Source organism: Protopterus annectens, chromosome 3.part1 (assembly GCF_019279795.1).
Source record: "Protopterus annectens isolate FY-2018-M chromosome 3.part1, PAN1.0, whole genome shotgun sequence".
Classification (NCBI taxonomy): Eukaryota; Metazoa; Chordata; order Ceratodontiformes; family Protopteridae; genus Protopterus; species Protopterus annectens.
Genome location: NC_056732.1, coordinates 1,822,201,364 through 1,822,218,295, shown reverse-complemented (window position 1 = coordinate 1,822,218,295; position 16,932 = coordinate 1,822,201,364). Strand labels below are relative to the sequence as shown.

The 16,932-nt window shown below is 37.4% G+C and overlaps 1 protein-coding gene across 2 annotated transcripts in view; it reads left to right on the top strand.

The window, feature by feature from the left end:
* Positions 1-14,080, top strand: part of LOC122798704 (zinc finger protein 260-like) — a 141,659-nt gene extending 127,579 nt beyond the window's left edge. The window contains exon 4 of one of the 2 annotated variants that reach the window (XM_044067799.1): positions 11,950-14,080. In XM_044067799.1, coding sequence (XP_043923734.1) covers positions 11,950-13,739 — 1,790 coding nt within the window. In that variant the 3' untranslated portion in view covers positions 13,740-14,080. Of the gene's footprint in view, positions 1-11,186; positions 11,299-11,949 lie in introns of those variants that run through there. The other variant, XM_044067800.1, reaches the window with a different exon arrangement.
* Positions 14,081-16,932: the final 2,852 nt, after the last annotated feature.

The window sequence follows — 16,932 nt, the reverse complement described above, 5'->3', positions numbered from 1 at the left end:
GTTTGGCTATTGATTTATGCTTACAGACCGTACTTATAACTTTACCCTCTTATATAAGGACATAGTGGCAATCTTATTCAGAGGTTGAAAGATGTGAAGTGATGTAAATGTTTTAATGCGTCACAATAGATGTTGTGAACATGAATACAGCCATTGAACATCACTGTGGCTTATAAGCTATTTAGCTGTTTCACTTTTTTAATGATGCAACAAGTACACGGCAGTAAATCCAACCAACACTCTGCCTCCTCTTCACAATAAATTCAGCACAAAAAATGGATGCCAATATAAATCCACAAAATGCTGTTTAATAGGGTTTAGCGCTTTCACTCGAAAACCGAGCTTCTTCAGAACAAAGTACAAATGAATGCATACACTTTAAATAGAGTGTTTTGGCGCCAAATAAAAATTAAAAATCAATTACCATAAAAGCAACAGAGCACTATATATGAATTTATAATATGAATACATGCATCATATAAAAAACATTACTAAATATTACATAATATCAATATCTTGTTTAAAACTCACATTAAAATCGTTTTATTGAATCAATTCAAATGCAGAAGGGGCTTTATAGATAAATAGTCATTAATTCCTGGGGGTGTATTGGCATCAGTGTATACTTGCCACCATAGTTCTCTATATGCTAAATAATTTCTGTAATCACCCCCTCTAGGATTTTGTATAACAGATTCCAATATCATAAAACTAAAAGTATGATCACTTCCATATTGGATAGTGTGTCTTGACAGTGCATTTTTTGTGTCTCTCTTTTTGATACAATAAAGGTGTGAGTATATTCGCTGTCTTAACTGCCTTTCAGTCTTTCCTATATAATAGGCATCACATACTGAACAGGCTGCGATATATACTAACATAGTGGTTCTACAGTTACCCTTGATAGATTGTATTTTCAAATGGTTGTAATTATTTAAAGTTATGCTAGAATTTTCATTAATCACATAGCATTGATTACAACTCCCACATTTTGTAGTGTGTGTAACATTTTCTTGTCTCTTATTGTGTCCTCTATTGTTATCTCTCTCCAAGATACACTTTAAATTATTTCCCATCTTGTACACAAAGCTAGGCCTCTGACCTACTAGGTTCCCTAACTCCTGAAAATTAGTAAGAATGTACCAATTCTTAAGTACAATTTCTCTAATAATCTTACTGAACATTCCATACTCCACTATGAGGGCTCTACTGTAAGTTTTCTTCTCAGTTGACAGAATTTGATCCACAGAATCTAATGTATTTTGCTGATTCACAGTTGGATTTAGCATATTGGACCCTAAAAGTGAACATTATTTCTTCCCCCATTGATTTATGGCAAATCTGCATATATCGTCCATAAGCTTGTAGTCATATCCTCGTTCTTTGAATAAAGAATAAATAAACTTAACCTCGTTCAACATATCAGGGTACCTAGAAGTCATTCTAATAGCTCTAATTACCTGTCCTTTAAAGATGTTCCTTTTCATTCTTGCTGGATGACAGCTACTATAGTCCAAGTATGAATTGCTGAATGTGGATTTCCTAAAGACAGTAGACTTAAAGCCCTCTGTGTCATGTGAGATGTATGTGTCCAAATATGGTACTCCCTCTGTACTTATAGTGGAAGTGAACTTAAGAAAATTGCTGCTACTATTTATATATTTTAAAAAATTCTCATACATTGTACTATCTCCCTTCCATAAGATGTAGATATCGTCTAAAAAACGAGAATAATAGCTGATGTAATTAAAGTACTCACTCATGAATACATGCTGTTCCTCCCAGTCCAACATTACCAGATTCGCAAACATGGGGGCACATGCTGCCCCCATGGCTACTCCTCTGGTTTGTTTAAAGATTTCTCCTTCGTAGAAGATAAAATTATTCTCTAATATTAAACTCATCAATTCTACTAATAAGGAAATTTTGTCCCAGCTAAATTTAGTGTGTTTGCATAGACTTCTACTAAATGCCTCAAGGCCCTCATCCATGGGAATACAACTAAATAAATCGACTTCTAGGTACCCTGATATGTTGAACGAGGTTAAGTTTATTTATTCTTTATTCAAAGAACGAGGATATGACTACAAGCTTATGGACGATATATGCAGATTTGCCATAAATCAATGGGAGAAGAAATACTGTTCACTTTTAGGGTCCAATATGCTAAATCCAACTGTGAATCAGCAAAATACATTAGATTCTGTAGATCAAATTCTGTCAACTGAGAAGAAAACTTACAGTAGAGCCCTCATAGTGGAGTATGGAATGTTCAGTAAGATTATTAGAGAAATTGTACTTAAGAATTGGTACATTCTTACTAATTTTCAGGAGTTAGGGAACCTAGTAGGTCAGAGGCCTAGCTTTGTGTACAAGATGGGAAATAATTTAAAGTGTATCTTGGAGAGAGATAACAATAGAGGACACAATAAGAGACAAGAAAATGTTACACACACTACAAAATGTGGGAGTTGTAATCAATGCTATGTGATTAATGAAAATTCTAGCATAACTTTAAATAATTACAACCATTTGAAAATACAATCTATCAAGGGTAACTGTAGAACCACTATGTTAGTATATATCGCAGCCTGTTCAGTATGTGATGCCTATTATATAGGAAAGACTGAAAGGCAGTTAAGACAGCGAATATACTCACACCTTTATTGTATCAAAAAGAGAGACACAAAAAATGCACTGTCAAGACACACTATCCAATATGGAAGTGATCATACTTTTAGTTTTATGATATTGGAATCTGTTATACAAAATCCTAGAGGGGTGATTACAGAAATTATTTAGCATATAGAGAACTATGGTGGCAAGTATACACTGATGCCAATACACCCCCAGGAATTAATGACTATTTATCTATAAAGCCCCTTCTGCATTTGAATTGATTCTATAAAACGATTTTAATGTGAGTTTTAAACAAGATATTGATATTATGTAATATTTAGTAATGTTTTTTATATGATGCATGTATTCATATTATAAATTCATATATAGTGCTCTGTTGCTTTTATGGTAATTGATTTTTAATTTTTATTTGGCGCCAAAACACTCTATTTAAAGTGTATGCATTCATTTGTACTTTGTTCTGAAGAAGCTCGGTTTTCGAGTGAAAGCGCTAAACCCTATTAAACAGCATTTTGTGGATTTATATTGGCATCCATTTTTTATGCTGAATTTATTGTGAAGAGGAGGCAGAGTGTTGGTTGGATTTACTGCCGTGTACTTGTTGCATTATTGTCGTTCCAACTAGCGAACTTTAGGTTCTGTTGTCGTATGGATTCCTCTCGCAATTCAGCCAGTGGGACCTCACCCGACTACAGCAATGATCTACTTTCGTTGAAAGCAGAAGTTTCATCGTTGCGTGGGGAGGTAGCCAAGATACTACAACTATTTGGCAATTTAGCATCAGAAAAGGAGTCTAACAACGGTGCTATTGCTTTAAAATCTTTTGAAACTAACTTTGGCGTCACATTCGGCTCTCAGGGAGAGCCTAGAGAGCATCAACTACTTCATAACGTTAATGACGTCGTCAATGTGGAGCCAGCATCAACTTCTTCACCCGAGATACAAAATGGACAAGGACGAGGTACGGGTAAAGAGGGAATTGATATGCCTGGTGCAGAAGGATTAACAGACAATTATAGAAACAACTCTGACTTTACCTTCGATTTCTCTTTTGGTAATTTTACCAATGAAATTAGGCGGACTGGGGCTAGACCTAAATATACACAACAAGTGCGTACTTACGCACAAACAACGAAGGAGAATTCGCAGAGCAAAGGTACTGTTTATTCTGTACATAACAAATCACCCAATGTGAATCAAGATGCTACCAACAAAAAGTTTGTTTTGCAAGATTTTATCAAAAATGATTGTTGTTTTGATAACGCTAGTAGCGAGAAAACCTTGAGGAAGGGTGAAGTTACTAATGGTTCATTGCGAGACAATATATACCTTTTTGGTAAAAAGCTTAACATTATCAACGCGTTAAAGTTGGACAATGCATATTTAAATCACTGCATTACACTTAACATTGTACCAATGGGCTTGAGATTTTTCAAGCGCCCATTGGGGATTGATGTAAATGAAAATGCGGAAATGGAATTTAATTGTCTTTTTGACTCGTTTGGGTTAGAATACATGAAGCTTTTAATTAAGCACAATGATGTTAAGTTATGTAAATGTATTAATGAAATAGAGCACTTGAATACTAACATTACATGTGATTTATTGTTCCCCCAGTGGGAGAAACTATATTTTAAACAATTTACTATAGCAGATGAACGGGCTAAGAAGGCTTTTGAACGCAAGCTCAAAAAACTGAGTAGGGACAAAGATCAATACAAGAGACAAATAAGCTACAATTGGAATATTAGCAAAGAGTTTAAACATAGACATGTACATGATGAGGTAACAGAATACGTTGAGAGGACAGAGGGTAACAAGCAGGATTTTTATTACACACAGGAGAGAAACCATCAGGGGAAATGGAAAAAGGGGGGAAAATGGAGAAAGAAGTATCACAATCTATCACCCCCTTATTAAACAATAAGGTTATACAGGATGATATAATTAGAATTGACGAGGTCATTAGTGAATACAAAAACTTTAAAATTTTTAATTACAGCAACATTGAACTGGAAAAAGCCCATTTTAGTCTCCTCTCAAAAGGTTTAAAGTTTATACCTACACCTAAATTTCGGATAGTAGATACTATATTTGAACTGAAGAGATTCACATGAAAATTGAATTTAGCAATTATGTTTGACAACAAGGAAAAACAGTGTATGGATACTAGTAATAGTGTATTGAAGAAAAAAAGTACGTACATCCCACTCAGTAACCCAGTGGTGATGGCTTTTGAACAAGGGGTTACCAGGGAATTATATAATATTAGTAAGGACAAGCATAATATAAAACATCAGCGACAAACTAATCTATCTGAAGAGGAAACAAGGACTTTAAATAATTTAAAGCATGATAAGACCACCAGAGTTATGAAACCCGACAAAGGTGGCGGTATTGTTTTATATGATACCACCACCTATAGTGCTAACATCCACAATATTTTATATAATTCGGGGAATTACTCTGTTGCTTCTACCAATGAAGTTAATACTGCTTATAGGAGAATAGATATGTATTTGGATGAATACTGAATAGAGAACAGAATTAGTAAAGAAATTTTTGAATATTTAAAAGTGGATTTCCCAATTTTACCCACTATTGTGGGTATTCCTAAAGTTCATAAGGACCACAGAAATCCACCTTTTCGCCCGATTATATCGGGGAGTAATTCGAAAACCTACCCCATGGGGGTCTATATAGATACTACCTTAAAATTTATTTATAGTGACCTTGGACATCTTGTCAAGGATTCCTGGGAATTCTTAAGGAATTACCCAGTCAACAGCTATAGTGCTGAAATAGCGTTTAGTTCCATTGATGTAATCGATTTATTTAGTTGTATTCCCATGGATGAGGGCCTTGAGGCATTTAGTAGAAGTCTATGCAAACACACTAAATTTAGCTGGGACAAAATTTCCTTATTAGTAGAATTGATGAGTTTAATATTAGAGAATAATTTTATCTTCTACGAAGGAGAAATCTTTAAACAAACCAGAGGAGTAGCCATGGGGGCAGCATGTGCCCCCATGTTTGCGAATCTGGTAATGTTGGACTGGGAGGAACAGCATGTATTCATGAGTGAGTACTTTAATTACATCAGCTATTATTCTCGTTTTTTAGACGATATCTACATCTTATGGAAGGGAGATAGTACAATGTATGAGAATTTTTTAAAATATATAAATAGTAGCAGCAATTTTCTTAAGTTCACTTCCACTATAAGTACAGAGGGAGTACCATATTTGGACACATACATCTCACATGACACAGAGGGCTTTAAGTCTACTGTCTTTAGGAAATCCACATTCAGCAATTCATACTTGGACTATAGTAGCTGTCATCCAGCAAGAATGAAAAGGAACATCTTTAAAGGACAGGTAATTAGAGCTATTAGAATGACTTCTAGGTACCCTGATATGTTGAACAAGGTTAAGTTTATTTATTCTTTATTCAAAGAACGAGGATATGACTACAAGCTTATGGACGATATATGCAGATTTGCCATAAATCAATGGGAGAAGAAATACTGTTCACTTTTAGGGTCCAATATGCTAAATCCAACTGTGAATCAGCAAAATACATTAGATTCTGTGGATCAAATTCTGTCAACTGAGAAGAAAACTTACAGTAGAGCCCTCATAGTGGAGTATGGAATGTTCAGTAAGATTATTAGAGAAATTGTACTTAAGAATTGGTACATTCTTACTAATTTTCAGGAGTTAGGGAACCTAGTAGGTCAGAGGCCTAGCTTTGTGTACAAGATGGGAAATAATTTAAAGTGTATCTTGGAGAGAGATAACAATAGAGGACACAATAAGAGACAAGAAAATGTTACACACACTACAAAATGTGGGAGTTGTAATCAATGCTATGTGATTAATGAAAATTCTAGCATAACTTTAAATAATTACAACCATTTGAAAATACAATCTATCAAGGGTAACTGTAGAACCACTATGTTAGTATATATCGCAGCCTGTTCAGTATGTGATACCTATTATATAGGAAAGACTGAAAGGCAGTTAAGACAGCGAATATACTCACACCTTTATTGTATCAAAAAGAGAGACACAAAAAATGCACTGTCAAGACACACTATCCAATATGGAAGTGATCATACTTTTAGTTTTATGATATTGGAATCTGTTATACAAAATCCTAGAGGGGGTGATTACAGAAATTATTTAGCATATAGAGAACTATGGTGGCAAGTATACACTGATGCCAATACACCCCCAGGAATTAATGACTATTTATCTATAAAGCCCCTTCTGCATTTGAATTGATTCTATAAAACGATTTTAATGTGAATTTTAAACAAGATATTTATATTATGTAATATTTAGTAATGTTTTTTATATGATGCATGTATTCATATTATAAATTCATATATAGTGCTCTGTTGCTTTTATGGTAATTGATTTTTAATTTTTATTTGGCGCCAAAACACTCTATTTAAAGTGTATGCATTCATTTGTACTTTGTTCTGAAGAAACTCGGTTTTCGAGTGAAAGCGCTAAACCCTATTAAACAGCATTTTGTGGATTTATATTGGCATCCATTTTTTGTGCTGAATTTATTGTGAAGAGGAGGCAGAGTGTTGGTTGGATTTACTGCCGTGTACTTGTTGCATTATTGTCGTTCCAACTAGTGAACTTTAGGTACTTTTTTAATGATGGAATAATAGATTATATGTTCTTACCAAAGTTTTGTCTTTAACAAACCATCTTTTTATTTTATAGTGATTTTTTTTTTCTTGTTTGTAGTTGAAGAGAATTGCTCCAAAAGCAGAATTTGCCCCAGTTACACAAGTTTGTTCATGGTTTTGTCAGAACAGGAGCACATAATGTGTGTATGTCTGTGTAATTTATAATATGTGTGTTGTTGTTGTTGTGTCTTTCGGCTTTTCCCGGTTAGGGGTCGCCACAGCGGAACTCCGGTCCACTAATGATTGGCAGCAGATTTTTACATGTCAAGTTGCCAGCCCTGATGCACAACGCCCATTCACGCATGTCTCCACACAGAAGACGCTTTAGCTGAGAATCGAACAGGACAACGTCTTACTGTGAGGCGACAACGCTACCGCAGCACCATCACAGCAGTTCAATATGTGTGTGTATATATGTGTGTGTGTGTGTGTGTGTGTGTGTGTGTGTGTGTGTGTGTGTATGTGTGTGTGTGTGTGTGTAACCACACATATACAATAGAATATCTATATCTGTGTGTGCGTGTGTGCGTGTGTGCGTGTGTGTGTGTGTGTGTGTGTGTGTATATATATATATATCATCATCATCTTCTTTTGGCTGTTCCCGTTAGGGGTCGCCACAGTGGATTACCTGTTTTCATTTCTTCCTGTCCTCTGCATCTTGCTCTGTCACACCAACCACCTGCATGTCCTCTCTCACCACATCCATAAACCTTATCTTAGGCCTTCCTCTTTTCCTGTTACCTGGTAGCTTCATCCTTGGCATCTTTTTCCCCAATATATTCAGCATCCCTCCTCAGCACATGTCCAAACCAACGTAATCTTGCCTCTCTGGCTTTGTCTCCAAACCTTCCAACCTGGGCTGACCCTCTAATATACTTATTCCTAATCCTGTCCACCCTCGTCACACCCAGTGCAAATCTTAACATCTTTAACTCTGCCACATTCAGCTCAAGCTCCTGCCTTTTTGCCAATGCCACTGTCTCCAACCCATATAACATAGCTGGTCTCACTACCCTTTTGTAGACCTTCCCTTTCACTCTTACAGGTACTTGTCTGTCACAAATCACTCCTGACACTCTTCTCCACCCACTCCATATATATATATATATATATATATATATATATATATATATATATATATATATATATATGTATATATATATATATATATATATATATATATATATATGTATATATATATATATGTATATATATATATATATATATATATATATATATATATATATATATATATATATATATATATATATATATATATATATATATATATATATATATATATATATATATATATATATATATATATATATATATATATATATATATATATATATATATATATAATGTATACATGTATCATATATATATATATTTTTTTAACATACACCACACACATACACATATTTACATGGGTCCCCTTCAGAAGTTTGAAGTTTTAGAATGTCAAACATCATATGGTCGAGACCATATGATCAACATTCCAAAACTTCAAAACGTTCGTATGGAGATCATGGTACAGTGTAGATAGGTGAATTGACCCTTTTCTCCTCTGTAATGTCATCTCAGAGTTGGTATATATATATATATATATATATATATACTATCCAAGAGGTGCTGAGGGCATAGATTATTGTTGTCTTGTTTTGTTCTACTTTTCATAAAGTCAATCATGGTCTTGAGCATATGAAGTTCAACTTTCAGAAAAGTCAGTCTTCTGACATGGATCCATAGTTTCATATATAAGGATAGTTGTTAAATGGAAAATGTTTTTATGGATATTGTACTGATGATTTATTTTTTATAACAGTGCTAAGATAATGTTTGAATATAATTTTTTCCATTTTTGAATATGAATAGGTATGTGTCTCAAAGATTACCCCTTCTCCAGTGGCTTCATTTGAAGCAGAGCTCTTCCCTAAGCTTATTCAAGTGCAGTTTGGACCAATGGATGAGAAACTGCAAATTCACCCCTGGCTTGTCGCCTTATGGGCAGGGGCAGCTTAAGGCACAGGCATATACCAAAGCCATTCTAGTCCATGGGCATTGATAAATGAGAACATTGGGGCATTAATGCCTAAGGTTAAAAAGGCTCTGTGGCCATTGGCCTAATAATTTCCTATTACCTGATGATAACAAATTGCAAGAAGGACCCAAGCAAGCTTAGAGTCTTCACTGTGTAGCACCTTATTCTTTCTGTAGTGATGGCCAATAGGACTTATGCAAATTACCCCTTAAGGGTACACCAGTGTTTCAGCTAATTTGTTTTTGAATGCCTGTAAAAGTCTTTATGGCTACATTTAGGCCATTGAAGCCAAACCCCACTAGCTGTAGATGTACCCATGTTTACTTATTTAGTTATTTAACATTTGTTTACTGTGAAAGTCCACTAGGATACAGCCTACTTTCAGTGGAGTCCCAGGGAGAAATGCTTCAGATGCATGTCTTTCGAATGTGGAAGGAAACCAGTGCACCCAGACAAAACGCACATGAATGCAGGGAGAACATGCAGAATTTGCACAGAAGGCACCCCATCCAAGAATCAAACTGGAGAACCTTTTGCTGTAAGACTGATGTTCGTAAGGATTAGGATGCCTACAAAATATCCCAAAAAACATCCAAACCCCTGGGACTTGCAGTTTTTTCCTGAATGGTTTGTTTTTGTGACCTTTCTACCCTCTGGTATGAATAGAATTTAGTCTCAGTCACTTAAATGATGTACAACTATCAAGTAGAATGTTTGAATTTGTAACTAGATAAAAAAATACAACGGAATCACAGTAAAAATGTATACGAAGCCTGCACTAGGCACATTTAATTAAATTTTTGCCTTATGGTGAATTTCTTACGGTGAATAGAACCTGCTCGGATGAGGATGACTTCAGTAGGCAGCTACAGAAACTAGAAATTGCATACTAGGTAGAGGCTAGGAATTAGAACTTCTTAGTAACACATTTAAGGGAATTATGGGCAACAAGCATCATAATAGGAGAGGTTCCTGGTGCCTGATATTTATTAGAAAAGACAAGGGGATGTTTACTTTATTACTAGATATGTTTCTTGTATAGAATAAATATCTAGAATTAGGAGAACTCTCTATGATATTGTTTTGAACATTAAGACTATTAAGATTCTTAGAAACTTCCTCAAGTGTCGTATAGCAACCCTTTTCTTTAAGGACTGTTTAGTGCCAACACTGAACCACAGAGGGCATGTGGACATAGCAAGCTGCATAAAAAACACATTTCAGAATGATAGGCTAAGTTTCATGCATGATATTAAAATGGGTTTCTAAATGCTCTCTGTCTGGGTCTGGGTCTGGGTCTGAACTGGCATATTTAACAATGCTATAACTTGTTGCCATGGCTGAGATTCATGATATACTTGACTATAACTGTGATTATTGTTACTGTGTGAGTTGTTCTCTGATGCTGGGTACTTTGTGACGCACCCCGTTACCACATCAGTGTAACGACATTGAAAGTAAATGCCAGTCAGTGTCTCATTCATGATTCGTAAGGTTGCGTGTTCACACTTGTCATATATTTAAAGTGATGAATGTGTCATGCACAGGTAATGCCTGAATGTATGTCATTGTCATGTGTATTGTCCTTGTTGGGGAGGGATGTTGTGACACTCCAAGCTGAAGTCTGATGAGAGTCCCCAAATTGCTAGCACTGACCCTGTTATGGGGGCAGATTAACTCCCACTCCTCAAGGGTAAAATGGAGTGGATGCTAACACAGATTTATTAAGGTGTATTTATATTTAGAGAATTTGTGAGATGGTTAATTGAATAACTTTCTTCCTTTCTGTAGGCATTATACGTTGGACATTCTCTCCGGGAACAGAGCATGGTTTGCTCCTGCAGCCTTACTCCTGTATTCTTCAGTTGTGGCCAGATTCTTTACTGCCTTAATACGCTGCCCATTCTTGGTGAGGGATAATACATCAGTGTTCGTTGCATTACATGTAGTACAGACATGCAAGCATACTCACCGGAACAGTAAATGTAGTGTAAGGATAGTCACTGCAGTGACATCACCATCGTGTATATAAATGCAGTGTAAAGATAGTCACTGCAGTGATGGCTCCATCCTGCATATTTCCTTGCATATTCATTATTCTTGCCATAATTAGAAGACTGATATGAGAGTCTCTACCATACATGTGTACTTTGCCCTGTTGGAATATCTCGTGTTTAACCTCATAAGTAGGCACTGTGAGTGCGCTTGTTGATGACCTTCCTTCCCCCAAAAATGATGTCTAAAGCTGTGAAAGTCAGGCTTTGTAGTTAGTGTCTGTCTGTGGCATATTTTTCCTGCTCATTACAAATTTTATTGCCAAAGTAATCTTTGCACTCCAAACATCTGGTGTTATAGTTAATATGTTAACATTACTGCACATTTCTTTTGTTGGTGAGACTTGCTAATGAAAGTTTATATAGCAATAGTTAATTTTTCACTAAAATTAAAAAAAGAAAGGTTTGTCAGTCATATAATGCAGAATGTAGCAATAAAAGTTAGAAAGCAAACCCTCATTGTGAACCATTATATTCTAACTAATTCATGTTTCTTTAAGTCCACAGGAATGCAGATTTTAATGAAATTCAGAGTCAGCTGCCATCATGTGGAACTGGATGTCCCAAAGCATTGCCGGATAAGGTGTTTAGTACAAGATATGACCAGGTGCAAACCAAAAACCAGTACCATAACTGTATGGAAAGTACTGATGGGTTTGTACAGAAAACTGAACTTGAAATGCATCTGAAAACTCATAAAGAAGAAAACCCAAGCAAATGGGTTAATTCCAGCAACACATTAACCCTTCATAGTTGCTTTTTGAATCATAGGGAGAAAAATCAAAAGAATTTGTTGGAAACAGATGAACCTATTTTCAGCAGCAAAAGGCTAAATAAATGCATTGCACTTGTTAACCGTAGAAAAGGTGACCCTCACATACATGCCACACGTTTCACAAAGAAGGCAGACTTGATAAACCATCAGTATGTCAACAATGAAGAAAAAAAAGTATGTAAACGTGCTGTGTGTGACAAAGGTTTTGTACAGAAGAGTAATATGGTAAAATACCAGTGTACCCACACCAAAGAAAAGCCACACAAATGTGATGTTTGTGGCAAGACTTTTGCACTGAAGTGGTACTTAATACATCATCAGATAAGTCACACCGGTGAAAAACCCTATAAATGCACAATCTGTGACAAAAGGTTTATATATCAGAAGTCTATGATAAGTCATCAGAGTATCCACACAGGAAAGAAATATAAATGCCCCACATGTGGCAAGGAATTTACAAGAAAGGGTAACATGAGGCAACATCAGCATATCCATTCTGGAAACAAACCTTTTAAATGCACTATATGTGACAGGAGTTTTGCATGGAAGAGATCTATAGTAGTACATCAGAGCATCCACATTGGACAGAAGCCCTATAAGTGCACTATGTGCGATAAGAGGTTTGTACAGAAGGGTGCCATGGTAACGCATCAATACATCCATACCAGGGAGAAACCCTTTAAATGCACCATATGTGACAAGAGTTTTGTATTGAAGAGATCTATAGTAATGCATCAGAGCATCCACACTGGACAACAACCCTATAAGTGCGCTATGTGTGATAAGAAGTTTACACAGAGGAGTGCTATGGTAACACATCAAAACATCCATACTGGGGAGAAACCCTTTAAATGTACCACATGTGGCAAGGGTTTTGCACAGAAAGGTAACATGCAGCAGCATCAATTTATCCACAGTGGGCAGAGACCCTATAAGTGCACTATGTGTGATAAGAAGTTTACACAGAAGAGTGCTATGGTCATGCATCAAAACATCCATACTGGGGAGAAACCCTTTAAATGCACCATCTGTGACAAGAGGTATATATATAAAAATTCTATGTTAAGGCATCAGAGCATCCATATGGAGAAGAAATCTTATAAATGCCCTACATGTGACAAGGAATTTAGATATAAGAGTAGTATGAGGCAACATCAGTATGTCCATTCTGAACACAAACCACTTAAACGCACCATCTGTGACAACAGTTTTGTATCGAAGAATAAAATGGTAATACATCAGAAGAGCGTCCACACTGGACAGAAACCCTATAAATGCATGATGTGTGACAAGAGGTTTACACAGAAGGGTGCTATGGTAACACATCAAAATGTCCATACTGGGGAGAAACCCTTTAAATGTACCACATGTGGCAAGGGTTTTACACAGAAAAGTAACATGCAGCAACATCAATTTATACACAGTGGTCAGAGACCCTATAAATGCTCCAAGTGTGACAAGAGTTTTATATGGAAGCGCAGTATGGAAAGGCATCAAAACTACCACAGTAGGTAGAAATCCTCCGTGTGCCATACATGCCAAAGGATTTATACAGAAAGATAGCACAAGACAAAATCATGATATTAGATCTGCGGAAAGCTCCTGTAAATGCAGGGAGTGAGACAACAGTTGTGTGAACAAAAGTGAAACAGTAAATCACCATTTAGATTCCATATAAATGTGGAGTATGTGACAAGAATTTTATATATAAGGCAAGCCTGGCACATCATCTCATTATCCACAATGGGCATGGATTGACTACAAAAAAACATTTGATAGTATCCTACATTCATGGATAAAAGCATGCTTAAAAATGTGTAAGATAAACCCTACACTGATTGACTACATTAGTGATCATGAAACAATGGCAGACCACTTTGCAATTAAGCCATGATAAAGGACAGATCATTAAAAAAAAAAAGTTCTAAGCTTGTTTCCTGCCTTTCCTGTGGGTAGTCTAGTCTGGATACAGATTTGCTGTGTCCAAGGCCATTTGTGGGCTTCTAAGCCCTCAAGCCTTTCTGTGTTGGAGGGAAGCCTTCTAGCTTAATTTTGTTTCTTAGAACTAGCCAGTTTTTTAGTTTCAGTGCTCAAGTCTGTTTCTTTGAGCTCAGCACTTGTTCAGAACTTATTGTAAGCACTAAATAAGCTACAAATTACTACAGCACTCAGCCTTCCTCACTGTCTAGAGGAAAACAGTTTCTAGTACTTAACAAATAAGTACCTATTCAGGCATGTCTAAGGGTCAGCACCCAGTGTTTTCTCCTGTCTACCTGATGAATCTGGGCATATTGGGGCAATGCAGCAATTGCCTCATGTACACAGACAACCCTCTCCTCCTACTACCCAACACTACAACCTGTGAGAGATGCACTTATATAGCCAAACTGGAAGCAAAGCTCTCTTCACCTAAGACTGGACTAGACAGTCAAGAGGAGAAGGTAAACATTTGCACAACACCACACTCAGCACATATTCTTCAAAACCTACACCACCAAAACACACACATAGAAACACAAAACACACACCTACATTTACAGAGGCTCTCAGTAAAAACCTGCCCAAGCAACAGGGACCTCCAAAGCAGAAACACAAGCAACCTCCACCCCCCCAACACTACCCAAATGACACATAGCCCACAAGCGCATTGTGCCACTCAACCACAGCCCATAAGGCATAACAACGTACCCAACATTCTAGTCATAGGTGACTCTATAGTCAGGCACACTGATGTTCCACTCACCAGGCTAAACAAGGAGAAAGTTACTGTTAGCTGCCTGTCGGGTGCCAGGATCCACCACATAACGCATGCACTCAGGTCACTCCACAACAAGTACAAATATGACTCTGTCATTGTCCATGTTGGTGTGAATGACCTGAGATGTACCTCCCTGGACTACATGAAAAGGGACATGGAGGAGCTGTCCAATCTTGTAGCCCAGACAGGTATGACCCTAGCCCCGAGTAGCATCCTGCCATCACCCAGAATGATACCACAGTACAAGGACAAAATGATTGACTTCAACAATTGGCTAAGCTTCTGGTGTTATTCTAAGGGGATCCAGTATCTGTCTGCCTGGGATGACATGACTGACAAACCACGATACTTCGGCAGAGATGACCTGCACCTGTCGTTCCAGGGATTCCGGATACTGGCTAAGGCTTTAGCCACCCCTATACTGCCTTTTTTAGGCAAGATTCAAATGACAAATTCACCACCTTAACAGGTACAAGCAAGAAAAATCTGAGGGTATTGCTACTCAATGCTAGAAGTCTAAACCTCAAAATGCACTCACTCGAGGCACTCCCTAAAATGGAGAACATCGACATCTGTGCAGTGACAGAGACCTGGTTCAAGGCTCCAGAGAGTACCCCTGCATTACCAGGCTATAATTCATACCACACCTTTCGGCCACCTAACCTGGACCGAAACACTAAAGACAGAGGCGTGTCCCTCCAGGCTAGTTGCTCAGCATAATGCATCTGAGATTATCCAAGTGCAAATAACTCTGGGCAGGACCACAATCCAAATTGCAACTTGCTACAGATCCCCTACCATGCCCCAGGATTCCCACTCCTCATTTTTTGATACACTGGAAAATATTAGGGTACAACCTAGCACCCTAATAATGGGCGATTTCAACTACCCCACCATTAACTGGGAAAACTACTCTTGTACCAACTCTTGTGCTCAATGTTTTCTGGAATTCATAAATTCCAATGCCTTGGCTCAACTTATCCACGCCCCCACCAGGGGCAGCAATATCCTTGACCTGGTTATTACCAACATGGGCAACCAGTGCTCCACACCAGAGGTCAATTCCTCGGTCAGATCCAACCACAAGCTAATCATCCTAGAAATCCACATCCCTTCTCCACCCCCATTAGGGAAACCACAGTTAAAAATTTCTCCAAAGCCAACTTCACGCTTCTAAAGACAGAAGTGGCAAACTTCACAACACCCATGCTGACGGACAATAGAGGTATGACTGCTGAATCCTACACAAAAGCACTTTATAAGCACTTACATGAGTGCATGGATCCTGCAATCCCTAACAAAACCAAGATGCTATCCTCCAAAAAAAGGAAGCCAATCTGGTGGTCCCCTGCCATAAACAAACTCTAGAACAGAAGAAAGAAACTGTTGCAAAAAAAGAGTAAAATCCCATGACTGGAGAAACTCCCTGGTCAGCCTCAGTAAGAAGCTGAGATCCCTCATAAAATCCTCCAAAGCTAGTTATGAAAACAAAATCGCCACTGACTCTAAAGACAACAACAAAGCATTCTATAGCTATGTCAAGAATCTTAATGGCAACACTCAGATCTGCTTTGAGTTACAGCACAATGGCACTAAATATACAGAACCAACTGATATTGCCAACATCCTGGCAGATAGGTTCAGTGCTAACTTTACCCCCCTGTCATCCCCTAAAAGGTCCATCTCTGTACCAGAAGAATGCAAAGTTCCTGTAATCACGGCTGCACAGGTAAAAAACACACTATCCAAAGCCAAGAACACAGCTTCCATGGGACATGACAACATCCCAGGCTGCGTTCTACATGAACTACAGAACGAACTGGCACCCCACCTAAGTACCATGTTCAGTCATAGCCTCACCTCAGGCTATGTGCCTACTGAATGGCGCACAGCCACGGTTATTCCACTCCACAAAGGGGGAGCCACCACAGACCCTGGAAACTACTGCCC